The sequence below is a fragment of the Diabrotica virgifera genome, chromosome 6 (genome assembly GCF_917563875.1).
Source record: "Diabrotica virgifera virgifera chromosome 6, PGI_DIABVI_V3a".
In the NCBI taxonomy this organism is placed as follows: Eukaryota; Metazoa; Arthropoda; class Insecta; order Coleoptera; family Chrysomelidae; genus Diabrotica; species Diabrotica virgifera.
In genome coordinates this window covers 165,890,240-165,911,656 of record NC_065448.1, presented here as the reverse complement: position 1 = coordinate 165,911,656, position 21,417 = coordinate 165,890,240, and the positions used below count along the sequence as shown (strand labels likewise).

The 21,417-nt window shown below is 33.4% G+C and overlaps 2 protein-coding genes across 2 annotated transcripts in view; both read left to right on the top strand.

The window, feature by feature from the left end:
• The window catches only part of LOC114334882 (pericentriolar material 1 protein), a 102,334-nt gene extending 100,060 nt beyond the window's left edge, over positions 1-2,274 (top strand). The window contains exon 19 of the mRNA XM_050654308.1: positions 1,866-2,274. Coding sequence (XP_050510265.1) covers positions 1,866-1,903 — 38 coding nt within the window. The 3' untranslated portion in view covers positions 1,904-2,274. The remainder of the gene's footprint in view (positions 1-1,865) is intronic.
• A 5,742-nt stretch (positions 2,275-8,016) lies between these two features.
• Positions 8,017-14,330, top strand: LOC126887021 (uncharacterized). Its single transcript, XM_050654327.1, has 2 exons — positions 8,017-11,098; positions 11,187-14,330. The coding sequence occupies exon 1, from the start codon at positions 8,152-8,154 to the stop codon at positions 8,980-8,982; it is 831 nt and encodes a 276-aa protein (XP_050510284.1). The 5' UTR covers positions 8,017-8,151; the 3' UTR covers positions 8,983-11,098; positions 11,187-14,330.
• Positions 14,331-21,417: the final 7,087 nt, after the last annotated feature.

Below are 21,417 nucleotides of genomic sequence, written 5' to 3'. Positions count from 1 at the left end.
TTTACTACTTTTTAAACAATTAGAATAATTGAAATAAAAATATAATAAACAATATTTTAAATCCAAGACTTTTCGTTAATAAACTGCTTTCTGGCTGCATCCCATATCTCCGGATTTTACAATATATAATCAATCACATAGAGACGACGAAATAGGAGAAAGCAAATAGAGGACACTTAGGCCACGCATTTACCTTCTCTTCGTCTAGGAAAAGGACCGAAAGATAGTTTCTAAATACTCACAAATTGAGTAAAAATGAAAAAGAAATGAAAATGAAAATAGTGCTCGCCAATAAGTGCTACTTGGCTTAAGAAGACAGATGGCCTCAAAAATACCTAGAAAAATTAAATTGACTGTCTACAAAACACTAATAAGACCAGTGCTAACATATGGTTCAGAAACTTGGTCACTTACTCAGAATGACCAAGAACTGTTCAAACGTTTTGAGCGAAAAATCCTAAGACGAATATATGGTGACATAGAAGAACAAGGTTTGTGGCGCATGCATTACAACTTTCGAGTTGTATAGAAATTTTGGAGAACCTGACGTTGTACAATTCATTAAGATAGCACGTCTTAGATGGATAGGTCATGTAATCAGGCGGGAGGAAGATGCCATAGTCAGAAAAGTTTTTGACCGAAGAGGGCCGATAGGACAACGAGCGCTTAGATACCAAGACAACATAGAAACTGATTTAAAATCTATTGGAATTAGAGAATGGAGAAGGGTTGTCAGAGACAGGGGTGAATGGAGGATTGTTCTGAAGAAGGCTTTGGCTCATAAAGAGCTGTAACGCCACTGATGATGATGATGATTGTTTCATATCCTGTCTTGGCTTGGCCCACATGTGCATTGAAATCCCCTCCTATTATAACTTTTTCCTCTGCTGGAATAACACTCAGTACGTCTACTAATTGGTCATAGAAAGCTCTTCTTTCATTCTCACCTAGACCTGTTTGAGGAGCATACATACATACACACACACCATTCAATACCTCTTTATCAATTACAAATTTCACTGACATTATTCTATCACTCGTTCTTACAACTTCTACTACGTTATCTTTCATTTCACTAACAGCAATTATACCAACTCCATTTCCAGTGTTACTACTCCCTACATACCACAATTTGTATCATTCACCTAGTTCTTTCGCCCTTTGTCCTTTCCACCTAGTTTCTTGAATACAAGCAATTTAAACTCTTCTTCATTTGAGCGCATCCACTAACTCCAGACTCTTACCCGTAAGACTACCAAGATTCCAAGACCCTATTCTAATTTTTCTAACCTGTAATGGTGTTCCCCCGGAGATCCGAACGGGCTCATTTTACTTCCGGCATATTTTACCTCAGGAGATGCCATCATTTCAGTATAAGTTTTTATTGCGTTGGAGTAGGTCTTTCAATATTTATGGCCTGAAAAGATTTTTGGATATTTGATGCCTGAATGCCTTTTCTATCTGCAGCATACCCTGCCCTGCACGTTTATCCAATACACCACCAATGCAACCAAAGTGCAGTATTATCCCACACCCGCCTGAATTTTTCTGTATAGGCCAGGATCCCTACTGTAAGGACTGCCCTATAAGCCAATGTATTGTTGCCCGTATCCCGCCACTAGGAGGCGCGTACTTTATTCAGGATACCGCGATACACTGCGATTTTACAGTATTACAATGTAAAAATGAAGGTGTAAACTATTCAGTGGCCACAACTGTACAGTCGGTTTAATTTCAGGATTTTATGTTCTTTGGGTAGAAAAAAAAAATAAAAGTAATTCGTGGGTAATGTAATATATATTAGCAAAGATCCTCCGGGCAGACTATACAAGCTATTAATTTATTTATTTGATTTCACTTTTTAGATCAACCAAGTATAGATCCTCAACTGCTGCAGCTCTGATTTAGATTATTCCTAATATAAAGCAAGTAGATATGAATTTTTAAGGATTCGATCATGCTTAATGAATAAATTACGCCCAGAAAGTAGTATATGGATTATAGAAGAGATTTATGACGTAAATTTATCATTTTACTTTAATTGACAAATCAATAATTATACAGAGGAATCAGTAAAGTAAGCGTAACACAGTGCAGCGTATTCAAATAAAGAAGGATCCAATGGAAAATGACATCGGTGAGAATAATTCAAGGAGACTCGAGACATTTAATTATGTAGATCCTACATCGAACTGTGAGGAATCGTTTAAGTATGTTGAAGTTATACCTATGGATTTTTTTGTAATATTTTTACGTTGGAAATTTTAACCAGAATTTGCTTTGTTTTCATTTGTGTTAATATGTATTACAGTGGCGGCTCGTGGCCTTGGAGACAGGGTCGGCAAGGTTTTTTTGTCTCCTCATATAGGTATACCATCAAACTAAAAGGCTTAAATCATCATAGGAGATTTTGTTGTTTTTTGCTTTTTTTTTATTTGATGTACTTGATTTGTATTTCATGGTGTTTCGACAATATGTGTTGATTCTTTTGAGACAAGGTAAATCCCGTTTATTTGAGGCAGAAATTGGTGGTAATAAGAAAATTGATGAACAGTTTTTGTAATGAATTGCAGTACTTACTACATAGAATTATATATATACCCTATTCCACGAACGTACGCCTGTTTTGGATTACTTCGACAACGAATATTTTACTGTGAAAAATAAGAAGAACGAAAGTAAATTGCAAATTACATTGTTGTTTATTGGAATAATTATTAGCGCCATTTACTTTCGTACTTCTTATGTTGCACAGTAAAATATTCGTTGTCGAAGTAATCCAAAACAGGCGTATGTTCGTGGAATGGCCCATACATATTTTGTAACTTATCCCACTTTATGAAAATATTTGGATCGGCATAATTTTTTAAGTACCTAACTTGTAATAATAAATATCTTGGAAATTCTTTGGCGAAGGTAACTTTTAAATTTTCAATCGTCAAAGAGGTCAAAAATTTGCAAATCTTTAAAATTCAAAAGACGAGTATCTATTTGCATATAATAGTAGGTATCCAAAATTTCAAGATATACTTACTCGTTTTTCGAGATATGTATCAGGTCGTTGTCTTTTTTGGGATGGTTCGGAAATATCAAGCGAATCCAAAACGTCACTGCGTTTATATTATAAACTACTATCATTACGAAAATATCTGAGATTTTGCACCAGCTTTCGTATTCTATTTTTGAAATATGTAATAATGTCAGTTGACTGATTTTGAACAACAAGGAATATCTTGGGCAAACTCTGTCTTAAAAATATTTAAAAGAATATTAAACGAGTAATTATTATTTAATAAAGTTCTCAAACCGATTGCTTCACGGATCGAGGTATCGCCACTTTCAAAGTCATCGCCTTCGATAATAAAATCAAAAACTTCCAAAAGCTGTTCACGAAAATCTGCTACAGATACTAAAACTACCAGAGATAATCTGCTTAGATAAAACTAACCGAGATTTAAAATTTCATCGCGTCTGACAAACTGTTCGCTTTTTTTTTCGAAACAAATTTGTTCTAAAGCAATAATCCGTTTAGGTGAGCTAAACTGGCAAAAAAAGACGATATTCTTTATTTTTTTACACTTATCATGTAAAACGAAATTCATTATATGCGCATAATAGTGAGTAAATAAAGCTTGTGATGGAATAGTTTTAACTTTTGTCTGGATACCATTCAATTCACCACTCATCACAGCAACGCCGTCATAAGATTGCCCCAGTTTGCCCTACCAATTTATTTTTGATATAAAAAAAATTTGAATCTGTTCTTTAAAACACCAAAAATATATTCTGCCATATTGCTTTTACTCACGTCTCTAAAACCTAAAAACCTCTCATAAATATTACCACGTAACGCGTATCGAACAACAATAATTGATAATTGTGAATGACATGATAATCAGAAGTTTCATCTACTTCCAGTGAAAAGCAAATGGTTTTCTAAATCTCAGATTCAACAACGTTATTCAAAATGTAACTATTTGATTATATGTATTAGTTCATTCTGTATTACGAATACACTTCGAATCATAAAGTAAATAGGTACATATTTCTAAAACAATTTTATTAATTCTCTATAATTACTTTGATTTTTAACAAATGCTTTGATCCATCATGTCCACTAAATGATAATTCCTGACAACTTAAAAAAATTACGATATCAATTAAACGACGTAAAACGGCGTGATTATTTGACAATTTCTGCCGATGCATGCTTCCAAATGAAACACCAACCGGCAGACCGAAATATGCCGTACCTGCCGCTTAACCTGCCATGCCGTATCTGCTATTGTCCACGGAGAGAATGTAATGTTCGCTTGCTCATCGACTTGTTATTTCGTTGAGTTTTACGTGTAAATCATCAAGCTACGGAGTTGGGGACGGCTAGCCGAAAAGTCAGATGAATGGCTCGGATCATTCATTTTTTGAGAAGTCTGTTATGCGCAGGGATCACTTAACGCTCGGATTGATCAAATCCTTTTAAAAACCATGAATAAAATTTAGTCTGTATTATCTGATAGATTTTTTTTTATTTCACAGATACAAATATTAAAAAAATCTATATCTATAAATGTGTGGGTCGGCACTGCCGACCCTGACCGGCCGCCACTGATGTATTACATATGTTTTTCATATAAGTAAATTTTTTGGGCTGTGAGAATTTCATCGATATTTAGTGATAACTAAGACTAGGGCTCCATGAGCTAGAGATTGACGCTAGCAGTAGCAGCAAAATGAATTGTGATAAATGAAAACAACAGCGATAATACTGGGCGGCTCCACTGAGCTGTAGATTGTCGCCTTAAAGGTGAATGAGGCGCGTAGCTAAGGTCATGTCGCATACGGATAGTGGTAGACCTATTTCCTAACAGTTATGTTCAGCTCGTGCCTGGCCCCACAGGCAGTATTGTGTTGCTAGTATGTGGCAGGTGCAATTGCCATTCAATCTGATTTTTTTTTATTCTTTTTCGTTTATTTTGCTGTGTTTGGTATTTTGAATTATAGGTATTCATATTGGAAATTTTTTTTTTTAGTTTGATAGTGAACTATTAATATTAGAAAAAATAATCAATGGGAAAATCTCAGTAGCTGGCTGTATACCATAATTAAAAAATCATACAGAAGTAAAAACTTCGTTTGTACAATGGTATAAAAAAAGTTTATTAAAAACCATTAAAAGTCATTCAAAAGGATTCGCAAAACGTTTTCGATCTAGATCAGATCATCTTCAGTGCTTTCTGCTTAGTACATGAAACTAGCAACCTTATGAAATTGGTAACATCGAGAAATATGGTTTACATGATACTTATATGATATATAAGAGATATATATTTTTGATTCATTCATTCATTCACCACGAGATTCTGAGCATGCGACGGTAACACCATAACTCCAACGCTACTAATTTGTTGAGATTTTTTATTTTTGTTTTCCAAGTTTTACATCTATAGAACAAAACGGACCAGACGTGGCACTTCAATACTCTTAGACGTGTGGTCAATGACAGACTGCACAATACAGAACGCCAGCTAATAAAGCTTTTTCGTGTAAGTTCTATTCTGGTCAAAATTTCCTCATCGCTTTCAACTCTGCAGTCAATTCAGCTACCCATATACCTAAAGTGTTCCTCCCTTTCCAGGATTTTGTTATCTTATTTTAGTGCCTAGTCTTCGATATTAATACTCATGATAGATTATCCATAATCCATACTATATCGTCCCTGCCATTTCCAACTATCGAATGTGAAAAGTGGTACTTTTCAGGAGAGCAAAATAACTCTTTTTTAGAGACTCCTAAATCAGCGCATTGACAAATGAGAAAATTTTTATATTTTTTGTATGTAATGTTTAATCCTTGTTAGATTGATAACAAATTTGAACTGCTTATCATTTTTTTCTTTCCAAAAAATCACATTCGTTCCTTTGCTTTTTGTATTAATCAAAGATTTGTTTCGGTCCGATGATTCAAAGTAGCGAATGTATAACAGCGAATAACTATATAATCAAATAATTAAAATCCGTTAAAATGAAATCATAAACTGCCTCACAAGAATTTCTTGGAAGCGATACTGAAACAAAATTCGCACTAATTGTAAACACGTGCATTTTATTCTTCTCAGCAGTTTCATTTTCGACAGTTTACAGATTATAATTGAATAACTGTTGAATAAATTACAACACAAACTAGTGAATGTGACACATTCGACATTTAGCGTTGTACAAATATACCTTTAGACTTAGATATATTTATACAAAACAGAAGTATCGAATATAACCATTTTCGTTAGTTTGCAGTCAACCAAATGAAAAAATGTTCATATTCGATGGTTTAAACAGCATATTTCCCGCGCTTCTAATCAAGGTACAATAACGAGAATTTGCCACAATATGTATCACGTAAAATGCGAGGGCAAGGTATCGAATCTGAAAAACCCGATTTTTCATATTCGATAGTTGGAAATGGTAAAACGTCATACTAAAGTTCATAGAGCCACTACAAGACCAAGACGCGGTGCTATTTGCGCTGTAAACTACCGCTTTCATGGAGCCATGATTTTACTGCTGTGCTGCCGCCGTAATTTTACTGATCCTGCTAGCGTCAATATGTAGCTCGTGGAGCCCTAGCCTAAGGGTATAACGGACATGTTTTTACTGGGTATGGCAGCACCTTAACAACGAACATATTCTTGAAAATACTCATGACATGTTTATGTTCTAGTTTTTTCAAAGTTTGCACTCATTTGGAGCTCCTTATTCACTTTTCTCTTTACCATTCACGTTCAAATTTTCAATGTGCAGTGTAGAGAAGTTTTCGTAATTTTTAGATCTGTCAGTTCGCATGTTTTTTTAGTTTACTATAATGTACAGTTAACTGCTCATTTTCATAGTTGATATCCAAAAATGTGCTCATTTTCATAGTTGATTTCCTCGTGAACAGATTACCGGTTTTCGCTATTTTTTTATTTTATATTTTCTCTTTGGTGTTTACACTGTTCGGCAAAACTTTACACACACTTTGTTTAAGCTTATACTGGATGGTTTTCTTGTGTTATGGGTGCTTTAGACACACTGTATAGGTAGTAAAAGGTGCAATGGTGGGTATATATCGAAATTATGTTGTAGTCTCATGTTTTGTGAACATTTTGTTTTTTTTTTATTTTCGTATCTTTAAAAACGAAGAAAGTGTAGGGTTTTAATCCTTAATTCGTTTCTCGTCGCAATTATAGAGATGAGCTAATCAGAACTGACCCTTCAAATAGCTGAGTATTCAGAAAGATCCAACTGATCTGAATCTCAAAATTAAATTTAACGGCTCACGGGTTAACGGAACGATGTCGTGCTTACTAAGCGAAAGAGAGGTGTCACGGTAACCTCCGTGCTTTAAGAAAACGTTTCACCACATCTTAAAGTATTTTACTTAAGCTGGGCATGTTTAGTCCAGTCTTGACACTGCCAGAAGACGTCTTTCGGAAGGAAGTCTTCATATCCGAGTCGCAGCTCAAGGACCTGTGTTAAACGCAGACCATCGCAGGACTAGACTACAATTCGCTAGAGAACATGTGAACTGGAACATTCAGGACTGGGGAAATCTTTTTACAGACTATTCTATTTTATCTAAGTTCCTTCTTAAGACAATTAAAAATCTAATCAACTTCACTCCTCAATTTTCAGTTATAAATTCTTACCAATTAGTTGAGAAACTTCAACTTATTAATCTTCATCCTGACATAACAATGCTTTCCTTTGATGTTAGCAACTTATTCACTTCAGTGCCCAAAAATGAAACAATTAGTCTGGTAAATTCTCTCCTAACCAATAATAACATCCAACCCCAAATCATTTCACCGATTATAGATATTCTGCAAATTTGTCTGTCACAAGATTTTTTCATATTTAATAATACATTTTATAAACAACCTGATGGTTTAGCTATGGGCAGTTGCTTATCTCCTTTCTTAGCTGATGTTTTTGTGGATAACTTAAAATCCAATTATATCATGAAAAACACTGAAATCCTACACTGGTACCGTTATGTCGACGATTGTCTCGTCTTTATCCTAGGGAATTCCGACACAGCTGTCAAACAGCATTCCGAAAACAGCTGTGTTTTCTTCTGTCAAAAATTAATCAACTTCATCCAAACATCAAATTCACTATGGAACTAGAGTCTTCTAATGCCATCAATTTTTTAGATCTGTCCATTACCAGACTTAATAATCAATTCAACTTTGGTATTTATCGCAAGCCTACACAAACAGATCATGTCATTCACGCATCCTCCAATCATCCTCTCTCCCATAAATATTCAGCTTTTAGAAGTTTCATACATAGACTATACACTATTCCTTTATCAACTCATGAATTCAACAAAGAACTCAATATAATTAAACAAATAGTTGTAAACAATGACTACAGTCCTGACATCATTGATAAACTTATCCGTAAGAGAGAGTCCAATCTCCTCCGGCAATCGGCTTACAATTCTAACCCAACCATCCCTCCTTTATATAGATCATTACCATTCCATAACTCATCAATTTCTGAAAAGATTAAACATATACTTAATAGCTCTGACAATATTAATATTTCATTTAAAGTACATAACACTCTTGGTAAAATCCTATCCAACACCAAAGACTCCATCCACTATATGAATCGCAGTGGTGTTTATAAATTGTCATGTTCTGACTGTGATGCTACATACGTGGGCAGAACTTTTAGGTCTCTTACAGTTCGAACTTCTGAACACTCCAAACTTGACAATACTTCTGCTTTTTCCCATCATCTTAAAGTCAATAAACATCATCTCAAGGTTCCAGAAGGGGTTTCTTTGATCCACAACATTCAAGATAAAAATACACTCAGGTTAGATTTGTATGAGGATTTGGAGATTATCAAGGACATACGTACTAGCCCCAATTGTGTTAATCGTCAAACTTCATTAAACCGTGACTTTACTCCTATACACCGTCAATTATTTCCATAGTTTAGAATTAACCTTTTACACTTAATTCATATTTTTCTAAATACATCTATTTTATTTCCACAGGGTCCATGCTTCACATGATATTTCTCTTCATTTTTATTTTAAGACATTCTTATTTTTCAGCTTGATAACTCCGAATCCACATCTTTACCTAACTACATGTTACTTAATATACATTTCACAAACCCTCCATCCATTTACAATATTTTTCTGAACTATTTACCTTTTATTCTTATACACAGGTTTTTTGGTTGTGGTTCGGTTGCTGGTGGTTATTGGACACCTCTAATATACAATCCTTCAGTTCATCTAAGTTAAATTGTTGATATTAGTGTTTGTGATCATTGGACTGGCAGATATGTGTGTGCCTTTACAGGTCTCTTATCCTTTGTGGAGGTAGGTTTAGGCATGTTTGTCTCTTGTCAGTTTGTTGACCACAAACATTTTCATTTTGCTTTCTATTAGCTTTGTTATATTCAACAAGCAAGACCTTCCTCTACTTTTTACTATACATTTATCACACCATTACCTACAATGTTAATCTGAGAACTATTTTGCCAATTTGTCATGATTATTATGTGATCATTGAGCTGACGGATATGTGTGTGCCTTTGCGTGTCTCCTATCCTTTGTGGAGGTAGGCTTAGGTTTTCATGTCTCTGTTGGTCCAGTAACCACATAAAATGTTCATTTTCTTTTTAACTTTAATTTAATTTCTTTACCTAATTTTATTTTCAATCTCTCTTCAAGTTAGACAACCATTAATTCAAGGCCTACAATTTTTGTTTTATTTTATAATGCATCATTTCTAGCTTATTTTCACCCTCGTTTTATTCCCTCTATATTTTTATTTTTAATTTTAATTTTATTTTCACATAATTTTCAAACAATAATTTGGCATCATATCATTATTTACTTCACACCATATTAACTTTCACTTATCGTTTTCGTATTTACAGTTCACAGTACTTTCTCTTAAATAATACATCCATTTAGTACTTTAATCTCAATTCCGTTAAACCATAGTATTTTACTTAGTTGTGTTTTATTCACCCTATTACATCTACTTGAAATTAGACAACCAGTTATACTGTTACATTATGACTATCAACTATATTACATTTCATTATTGGGACCGTGCAAGTTCGGCAAAGCGACCCCTATTTCTACGCTCTATACTAAAATTCGCACTTTTAATTAGATTGGCCAATTATATTAGTCCTGGTTACTGGATAATTGTCAAGGCCATAGTCCAAAAAAATAATAAGAAGAAAAAATAAGATTCAGGTTATGTTATGAAAACGTCAACAATTGTATGTAGTAAATAAAATTAGTTATTAAAATGCAGTACTGCAAGCAAAATAAAATTAATTAAATTTACCTTTATATAATAATTGCATATCATATCAATATTGTGTAGCAATATATAATTTTTTTGCTTCATTGACAGAAGGTATGAAATATACGTCAATTTGACAATTTCAATTGACAATATGAATTATTTAGGATAGTTGCAATATTTCTCCGCGACTCGCGCAGGGTCGTTTCTCGTTTCCCCTTCCACGTACTTGCACACCGCGAATAGCCAAATTCCAGATTTATTCACTAATTCTTTTACCTTATAATTATTATCTAATAATTTTCTTTTTATTTTATTTTTATTTTTCTTCAGTTTATTTTTCTTTTTGTTCTTCTTTTTACCAAGTGACGTCATTACCTGTTGGCAAAATTTTCGCTTTCACCGCCATGAAATTTTCATAAATAATTTCATGTGACTATTAATTTAAATTGTTTATTCTTACTCATTTATTTAATATCTAATTAAATTCATTCAGTTAAGTAAAAATATTTTTTATATTTTTTGCATTTCTAAAATACAATATAACTACATACACATAAAATTCCCTAGAAGGTCTTGTCAATATCCGTTCAATGTCATATTTTAGTCTGTCAGTTTGAGGCCAAGATGAAGACCACTTTGTAATACCGTTGCAATTTAATTTCTTGTGACATCGACTTATTGTCGACATTTTTGTAGCCTAAATGGCATAATTATTATTACATTAAGGTCTTTTGACCTAAATATGTAGCTAGTTCCAACTACTTTGGATCTGAAGTAAGTAACCACATGTTGTAATTTTCCTAACTTCCAGACAGTCAAATTTCATCTTGGCTTTTTTAATACAGTGGTTTGCTTATTTTAGGTTTCTACCACCTGATGATGGACTGATTGGTCCGAAAACGTTTGTGATTTTATCCATCTTGGATCATTTTTAGAAAAAATTTTTTAATAAATTATATACCACCTACCTACATGTGAGGTTTTTACTTCATTAGTAAGTTTTTACAGACGAGTCTAATTATTGCCTTGACGAAAAGTCGAACGAGTCTAAGCTCTGATCGACGCTTAAGAGTTTTTCGTCGACCAGGTGAGCGGTACGCACAGTGCAACATAAGAGAAACGAGATTGTTTAGTGGAGTGGAATTTCCTTGACAGCAAGGACTGATTTGGTGTCTTTATGTGTAGGCTCTTTAAATAGCAAAAGGTTACATTACAGAAATTGTTTCTTTGGACACGTTGTTCCTTTCATACCCTATTGGGACCGTGCAAGTTCAGAAAAGCGACACTTGGTTTCATAGCTCAGCAACATTTTTCGCACTTTTAATTATATTAGCCAATCATATTGGTCCTGGTTGCTGGATAATTGTCAAGGCTATAGCCCAAAAAAATTATAAGAAGAAAAAGTAATATTGAGGTTATGTTATTAAAAGGTAAACAATTGTATGTAGTAAATAAAATGAATTATTAAAATGCAGTACTGCAAGCAAAATACAATTAATTAAATTTATTTTTATATATTTATTATATTATAATAATTGCATATCATATCAATATTGGGGAGCAACATATAATTTTTCTTCTTCAATGGCAGTAGGTATGAAATATACGTCGATTTGACAATTTCAATTGACAATATGATTTATTTAAGAAAGTTGCAAGATTTCTCCGCTATTCACGTACGATCGTTTCTCATATCCCCTCCAAGTACTTGCACACGGCAAATATAGGAAATAATTTCATCTAATGCACGATAAGAAAGGCGTCACGTATCGCGTGTCGTTACTGGATATTTAAGTGCTGTACGTATTCAGAAATTGAATGGGCCCCCTCGCAGTCCAGAGATGAATCCATTGAACACTTGAAGCCCCTTTCTGCGTCTGTGCAAGATATAGAAACTATGGTTATTGATATCGGAAACTCACGACAAAAATCAAATATCTCGCCTAATATAATATATTAAGCGAGATATTTATAAACTTTATTCATCATACTGATAAACCAATGTTTTCCTAAATTACTTAAAAAACCGGAACTTTCAGATCGAGAAGTCCGCATCTACAGTGCTCAACATTATCAGTGCGTAAACTTCTTGCCATCATATTATTCCAGCATTTTTCAAAGTCATCTCTCTCTTTTTGTTAATAACGTCTTTAAATTCGCTAATTTTTTTACACAGAAACTAATCTCGTTTATATTGCGTTGCAATACATTAAATAAATTATCTGAGAATGTAAATATTTCTGAAAAAAGCAAAGTTAAAAAAACTCCAAAAATCCTCTCGAGCTATTTATGGTTTCTGTATCCTACTTTTCACATTTTCGCCATTCTTCAAAACCCGAATACATATATATTTATAATATAATTATATAAATATTTAGTATTTATAATATAAATAATTCTATATATAGTGTAGGAAACAGAGGTTGAACCTTGCAAAATGGACACTAGTCCGGTTTTATTTTTTTTTTCTGTTATATCAAGGGGTGCTTATTATAAGACTAACTTTTTCTGAAAAAATTTAGCCCCGGAACCCCCATTTTCACCCCTTTAAAGGGGGTAATTTGTGGTTTTTGCGGAACGTAGCCCTTCCTGTACCTTTTACAAAAAAATTTTTTTATAGAAATATGAAGAGGACTATATTTTCTACTATTTATTTCCCGACAGCATACGTCTATCATCCACCGTTTAGCAGGGGTGGAGCCCCAAAGTTGACAAGTTTTTAAAATAAATATATTTTTCCCTAACTGTAACGGAAATTAAGAAGAAATTCTGCGACGATTATTTACAAATAAGTAACTGATTTTTTGGTATAGGTTTGACTTAAGGGTAATTGTACTATTTTTAATTACAGGGTGTTACATTTTAAAAAACACCTTTTTATACCATCTGAACCGTTTATGTTAGAGTAAAAAGACTTTCAGTGATTACCCATGTACTGGTGCTATTTACAAATTTGTATAACGCATCCCCATTTTTTCCCCGGAACCACCCCAAAAAAAGAAGAATTAATAAATAAAGTGATTTTCTTGGAATCCTTCACACACAATGCCCTTTATTAATATGCTTCATATATCCTTTTGTGCACGTTATTATTACCGATGCATAGACACCAAAAGCGATTTCCTAGTGCAACCCCTGTAGCCAAAAAAAAAATAAATAAAATGGGGGGTTGAAATTTTTTTTGGTTTTTGCTTTTTGATCCATATGGGCATATGCTTCATCAATAGTGCTTTTCAAAAATAGATTTGGTTATTGCAACATCCCTGCGGAAACCACCCCTATCCTTGAAAATATACTGCAGAAACTACCCCTATCCCTTGGCGAGCATGTTTTTACGATTTTCTCATTACCTATGCATTCTTTTTAAACAAAACTTATACAAGGTTAAAATTAGGTCCTATTCATTTTTTTCGTATAAGCAACCGTTACTGCGCAGTGGCGCCGTAAACCTCATATATGCTTTGGCGGGCTCCAGTTTTTGTTTTTTTTTTCGTCACCTGTTCGTTGTATTAATAAAGTACTTATGTAAAATAAAACAACACAGTGTAACCTACAAATTATGACCTATGCACATTTTACATTTTTTGCGCCCCAAAGCCACAGTGGTGGCCCAAAATCAATTTTTGCATATTTTCGCCACCTACACGCATTTTATTGCATTAATGCTACCTTAATAGCACAATATTCACCCTTAAGTGGTCGTTAAGCAGTGGCGGATCCAGGGAGGGGTGATCGGGGCGATCACCCCCCCCCCCCTCTCTCAAACCAAGTGATATTCTATTTAAGGATTATAAAACTATTCATTTATTTTTATAGAAATACTTATATTATTATTTTTAAAAGAATGGCGTACTTTTTATGCTTTTGCGACAGTGGCGGAACCAGCATCGTTAAGAGGGGGGTGCCAATTGGCTAAATTTTTATAAAAATAAATGAATATTTTTATAATCTTTAAATATAATATCACTTGGTTTAAGAGGGGGGGTGATTGCCCCCATCACCCCTCCCTGGATCCGCCACTGCTTAGTGACCACTTAAGAATGAATATTTTGCTATTAAAATAGCATTAATGCAATAAAATGCGTGTAGGTGGCGAAAATATGCAAAAATTGATTTTGGGCCACCACTGTGGCTTTGGGGCGCAAAGAATGTAAAATGTGCATAGGTCATAATTTGTAGGTTACACTGTGTTGTTTTATTTTACATAAGTACTTTATCAATAAAACGAACAGATGACGAAATAAAAAACAAAAACCGGAGCCCGCCAAAGCATATATGAGGTTTACGGCGCCACTGTGCCGTAACGGTTGCTTATACGAAAAAAATGAATAGGGCCTAATTTTTAGAGTAAATAGTGGTCTTTAACCTTGTATAAGTTTTATATAACCCCATACATTTTATGTAACCCCATATAATCATACTGCAACTAAATTTAATAGTCTCACTACTCTTTCTGGGTCCCGTTCATGTTACATTTTAATTATATTCTCATAAATTTATAACACCACCCCTCTCCCCTATGTTAGCTATCTCATATATTGGTCTGTTTTGTCGAACCCTTAGAGTTCCAGGCGATATGCAGGGATCTTGAGAAATGGTGGCATGTATCTTAGCTTGTATTATATATCCCTCCCAGATCAGAAAACAGTTCTACACCTTTGTCACCCACACAGTGATTTTTATGGTACTTCCACATACTATAACAACTTCCAATTATTCTAATATAATTGATAACTTTTAAATAAACACACAACTGCTTTTCTAAGCCCTAGATATCACATATAAAGGGTTTGATAATGTTTATTAAGTTTTCTGTATTATGTGTAATGTGGTTTGCCTACTTCCTCCATTACAATATTTTAACATTTACATCAAGTCTATTTCCATTTTTACAGACTATCTACCACAGTGGGAACGACTGTTTTTATTGTTATTAATTTAACAAATTTTACAATAAATACCACAAAACAACAGGGAAATTATAACTTCCTGTGGAACTGTCATTCCTGTCATGTCACCATTCAGAATTTCCGTTATCAAAATCACTTGCTTCCGTACAGTCATGATGTGAACTTGTCAGATAGAGCTCATTGGTACCTCGGGCGAAAAACATTGGATATCTTAATCATCCATGTTATAATTCACATCTTTGTCATATGTTCCGATGACGGATCAATTGTAAAGGGTTTTTACCCTGTTATTTTTACTTTGGTGGCTTGCATGTAGATTCTAAGTGAGTATAACCTATAACTTTTTATAACCTTAGTCAACATTTTAAATACTTTGCATCATTTTATCTGGTTGTACACATTTTAGGATTGCACTGATGATGATCGGTCAACCGATCGAAAACTAGTTCTGTCTTTGATGTAGCCCTGTATAGGGATTTTAACAAATATACCTTTTATAAAGGATTTTATGTGTTTGTATAAGTTTTGTTTCAAAAGAATGCATAGGTAATGAGAAAATCGTAAAAACATGCTCGCCAAGGGCTAGGGATAGTTTCTGCAGTATATTTTCAAGGATAGGGGTGGTTTCAGCAGGGATGTTCCAATAACCATATATATTTTTGAAAAGCACTATTGATGAAGCATATGACCATATGGATCAAAAAGCAAAAAACAAAAAAAAAATTTCAACCCCCCAGTTTATTTATTTTTTTTTTACTACAGGGGTTGCACTAGGAAATCGATTTTGGTGTCCATGCATGGGTAATAATAACGTGCACAAAATGATATATGAAGCATATTAATAAAGGGTATTGTGTGTGAAGGATTCCAAGAAAATCAATTTATTTAGTAATTCTTCTTTTTTTTTGGGGTGGTTCCGGGGAAAAAATGGGGGTGCATTATACAAATTTGTAAATAGCACCAGTACATGGGTAATCGCTGAAAGTTTTTTTACTCCAGTATAAACGGTGCAGATGGTATAAAAAGGGGTTTTTTAAAATGTAACACCCTGTAATTAAAAAAGGGCTATTAGCATTAAGTGGGATATATAATATACCAAAAAATAAATCAATTATTTGTGAATAATTGCCGCACGATTTCTTCTTAATTTCCGTTACAGTTAGGAAAAAATAAATATTTTTTAAAACATCTTTTTTAAAAACTTGTCAACTTTGGGGCGCGACCCCCGCTAAACGGTGGATAATAGACAGATGCTGTCGGGAAATAAATTGTAGAAAATATAGTCCTCTTCATATTTCTATAAAGGAAATTTTTTGTAAAAGGTACAGGAAGGGCTACGTTCCGCAAAAACCACAAATTATCCCCTTTAAAGGGGTGAAAATGAGGGGTTCCGGGGCGAAATTTTTTCAGAAAAAGTTAGTCTTATAATAAGCACACCTTGATATACCAGAAAAAAAATAAAACCGGACTTGTGTCCAGTTTGCAAGGTTCAACCTTTGTTTCCTACACTAATATATTTATTTATATAAATAATTAAATAGAATCAATTTTCATAATTCCACAAAATCAGTCAGCGAACCCCGTCATTGTCAAATGCTGGTAAATCCCAAAATTCACGAAAACAGCCCCTTGTATGCAGTTGACAAAATTGATAGATATGCCCGAAATTTGAACTCGCCACTCTGCGTGTAACCCCGGTGATTTTTACATAGGCTCAGGAGAAGCAAATTTTAAATCAGATTATCTGCTGACATGACTCCGAATACCAACGATCATGGCATATGGATCTGCGTACGGAACGAAAGCTAGATATGCAGCGCTGCTTACGAGTATTTCATTGCTTTGTTATTTACTGTATGACAAAAATAGAGTAAATTACGTTTGTCTTTTCTTATTACTTACTGCTTGTATTACATAATTAAATATTCTCGTATGCAACTTAAAAGCCTGCTTATGCGTTTGTTCAATTTTTTTTAAATCATCTCAGTTACTCAGTTGGTACGGTATTACCTACGGAAACCAAGGGAAGCAATGCTTCCCTTGCTTCCATGGACCGCACGCCCCTGCTGTTATGATAGTCATATTCATCTTCTGACGGTGTTATGGCAACATTTTAAGTAGTCGAGAGAAAGCTTACATTTATGAATTAATATACAAACTTGCATAGTATGCATTTTCTTCCTGGGCAGTACAGCCCTGTTTTGCAATGCCGTAGAAGTATGAAGCTGTTTGTGATTGGTATTACCCTATATGGTGGTATAAGACAGATGTGAGTTCATTAGAGAATAATACACCATTTTACGTTGAGAGAGACATAAATTTAGCAATTTTTTCTAGCATGCCCACTACTGGAGCTATTTTATGACATATGTAATTTGTGTTGTTCCCAAGCAAGTGGTTTATCTCTATAAAATCCAAGAAACTTGATCATCTCCTTTTTATTAAATTTGAATTTTCCAAAGTTTAACTGCATCTTGCTATGTACATGTACATTTGAAATTATCGTATAATTTCACAAGTGATAGTTTGTAATACTTAAGCCATTCAAAGCACTACTTTTCTACATGAGCTTCTAATTTTCTGGGATCTTTATTGGCATTCAGAAGACTAGTTTCCCCAGAATACATATAACATGGACTGCAGCAGTAAATTGGATGAATTCATATAAATCAGGAAAAGTGTTGGTCGGAACTGTATTGGAATTCAGAAGACTAGTTTCCCCAGAATATAGATAACATGGACTGCAGCAGTAAATTAGATAATGAATTCATATAAATCAGGAAAAGTGTTGGTCCCAATGTAGAAATTTGAGGAACTTCACATACAATATCTTATGCTGCGCTTATCAGATTGTTATATACCACTTTTTGTATTCTGCTATTCAAATAGTCCCTCAACTAAACTAAAGCCATTTCACTTATCCCATATTGTTGAAGCAGTAAAATAAGTATGTCAAGGTCAACTGTAGTGAAAACTTTTTAGAAATCCAATGATAGAAGTACACAACTTGGCCCTTTTTCTTAACCCTTAACTATCTAATTTGTTGTATATATATGTAATTAAGTCAGTAGCAGCAGATACTGTGCTTGAATCATGTCGAAAGCCATATTGCCTGTTGAACCAGTAGCTGGATGAATCAAAGAGTTGTACAAGTTGATTTACACATGAATTTTGTGTATTTCCACTAGACTGAAATTCCTAATGTTGTTTTGAAGCTACTTATTTGTAAAATTTTTTTAGTTAAATTGTGGCTTATTTCCCATTTAGAATAGTTAATTACTGAAATTCCTGTACAGCTATCCAATAAAAGTCAAACTATTATATCTTAAAATAAGTACATTGCAAAAAGTAAGATCTGTTATCTAGATATTATCATTATTTATATTCGAAAATCAAAATGTATGTATTAAACATTCAAAATTTGTAGTAATTTATTTAAAAAAGCTATTAATATTTATATAATAATAATAACATTTGATTAGAATTAACAAGTCATAAAGAAAGTTGTATTTTTATTGTAATATAATATACATGTTATTCTGTTGTATTTTATTTTACCCGAATTCCAAATTTTCAGATAAATGTAGGGACAGTTTCGGAAGATCTTCTGCACTTTAAGGATTAGACTTGTAACCTGTTCTCTTCTATCTAGCCATCTTCTTCTGAACCTAACCACATCTATTCTTCCTTGTGATCTGTAGTTAACTACTTGTTTGAAGTAGTTGAATATGAAGAAGGAGGAAGAATTTTTATATAGTGTGTTATTCATTGAGAAGATCTTCAATTCGGCCCTTATGTCGTCTTTTTATGTGAGCCCTCGGATTGCAACCTTTTTGTTCTTCACAATGACATTTCACCAGATTTGTTTCACCAGTACTCAAGTTTTACTTCCGTATGAAAATTCAGATGTTTTTAGGTTATAAATGTCACCTAAACTTATTTTAAAGTAAAATTGTGGCTTATTCCCAATTAAAATAGTAAATTCTATTAGCATACCAAAACAAATACATAAATGTTATAATGGTAGGGGAGCAAAGTATGCTAAATTTGCAGTCACTTGAGCGTTATGAGGACCTATTGGTTTGTGATTATTAGGTCCTAAAACCAAAAAAGTTAAGTAAAATTTTCCATTTTATTGGGGACTTTCCATTTTTTAATTTAATTTTCCATTTATCCATAATTCGAAAAAATGTCTCGAATAAAAGTTGCTTATTTTTACGTCAAGAATCCAAATATGCAATAAAAATTTGGGGTCCCATTTAAGATTTTAAAGTAACCCCCACCCCCCTGTAGGGGTCGTCTTTGGTACCATTCAATAGACTTTTCAAAAACATTTTGAAAGTGTATTATGCAGTTTTTTGATCTGACGCTCATTTTGCGAAATATCGCAGGGTTTGTATTTAAAATTTTAAATTTACCCCCCACCCCTCATGTTTAGTACCATTCGATAGATTTTTGAAAAATATTGAAGACATATTTTTTAGTTTTTTGATCTGACGTTCATTTCACGAAATATTCGCTTTTTTTTTGTGAAACTTTTTGACTCACCCATTTCTTTACGCCCCGCTCAAATCGTCAGATTTTTGAAATATACACTCTTTTGCATGTACTTAACTTACCTTATCTTTATCTGACAATTTCGAGTATTTTTAAGGATAGATTTTTTTTCGGGCCCCCCTTAACGAACTTCCCTGTGTTAACAGCCAATATATGGTAGAGGTGCATCTGCAGGGTACCAGGTTTCTCCACATATGATAATCTGACGCGCTCGGGTAACTGCAAAAATCCCCGCTTGAGCTCCCCTACCATAAAACTATTTTATGGAAATTACTCAGCACAAATACAACATAATGGAAAAACTAATACTCGACATAAAAATACACACTGGATACAGGGCTGCATCCTATCACCTACACTATTTATCATTCTAATAGAATGGATCATGACCAATGCAATCAAAAACAAAACAAGAATGTGTTTTATCAACTTATTTGGAGGTTGCAGATAGTGTTGGCAGGTCCGATTTGTTTTTAATCGGTACATAAGCAAAAACAAATCGGGATTTGGGGTTGTAGATCGCGACAAATAAACAACAATAGCCCAGTAAATGACCGTTTTGGAGTGTAATTTTCAGAGTCAACTCCGAATTGCATTAAAATCTGGCTTTAGCTTCTACTTACTGTCTATTTCAAAGTTGAACTTGTACCGTTGGTTGCTTTTACTTGGGGGGTGTAAGTAAGTAAGTCCCAAAATGGATCAACTGACTAACTTTAAAAACTTTTGTTCTATATAATTTTTAAACTTTAAAGTCAATAATTTTAAAGTCAATACTTTTCGAGTAATTTTATCGAAAAAAATATTCTTAGCAAAAATGTAGCTTTTAAAAAAGCAAAAAAAAATTGTATGTTCAGAAAGTCTACAAAACCAGTAAAAGCAAAGTTGTAGCTCATCAAAAATACGTTCCTTTTCGTCAAATTCCAAATCGAATTTTTCAACTTGAAATAACCAAAAAATTAAGCAATTTTCGAGCAAAATTTTTTAAAGTGTTTTAAAGTGTTTAAAAAAATCTTTAATGTTGTTTTATATAAAAGTCTCTAGCATTAAAACTAAGCGAGTTATGCTCAAAATAAAGTCGGCTCCTTTTTTTGCTAAAAAAAAAATCGTGAAAATCTCCCCCTATTTATGTAGCACCGTAAATAAAATTAATCGTTACCGCTTTAACATTTACTTTACATGTGTATTGTTTATACGATCTGGATCGTATTCGTCTGGATTTTCTAAAATATTGGAAAATGCCCTTTTTTTAAAATAACTTAAAAAGTATTAGGGATACTAAGAATCTCAAGGAGTAAAAAGTGGGTAGGTTTTGCTTTTATAAATATGATAGATTGATTTTGTTTTTCTGTTAGACAAAAATTGGTTCAAATATGGCTGTTCATATTTTGCATAGGTACACTCGTGATTAGTGACTCGTTCAGGCCCTTTCAATCATGTAAAAAATACATAAGTAAAGTAAATTGTTTGTAAAGCGGTAACGATTAATTTCATTTGGGGTGCTAAGTAGGGGGAGATTTTGACGATTTTTTTACCAAAAAAAAGGAGTCAACTTGATTTTGAGCATAACCTTCTTAGTTTTGATGCTAGAAACTTTTTTAAAACATAAAAATAAAGATTTATTAAGTA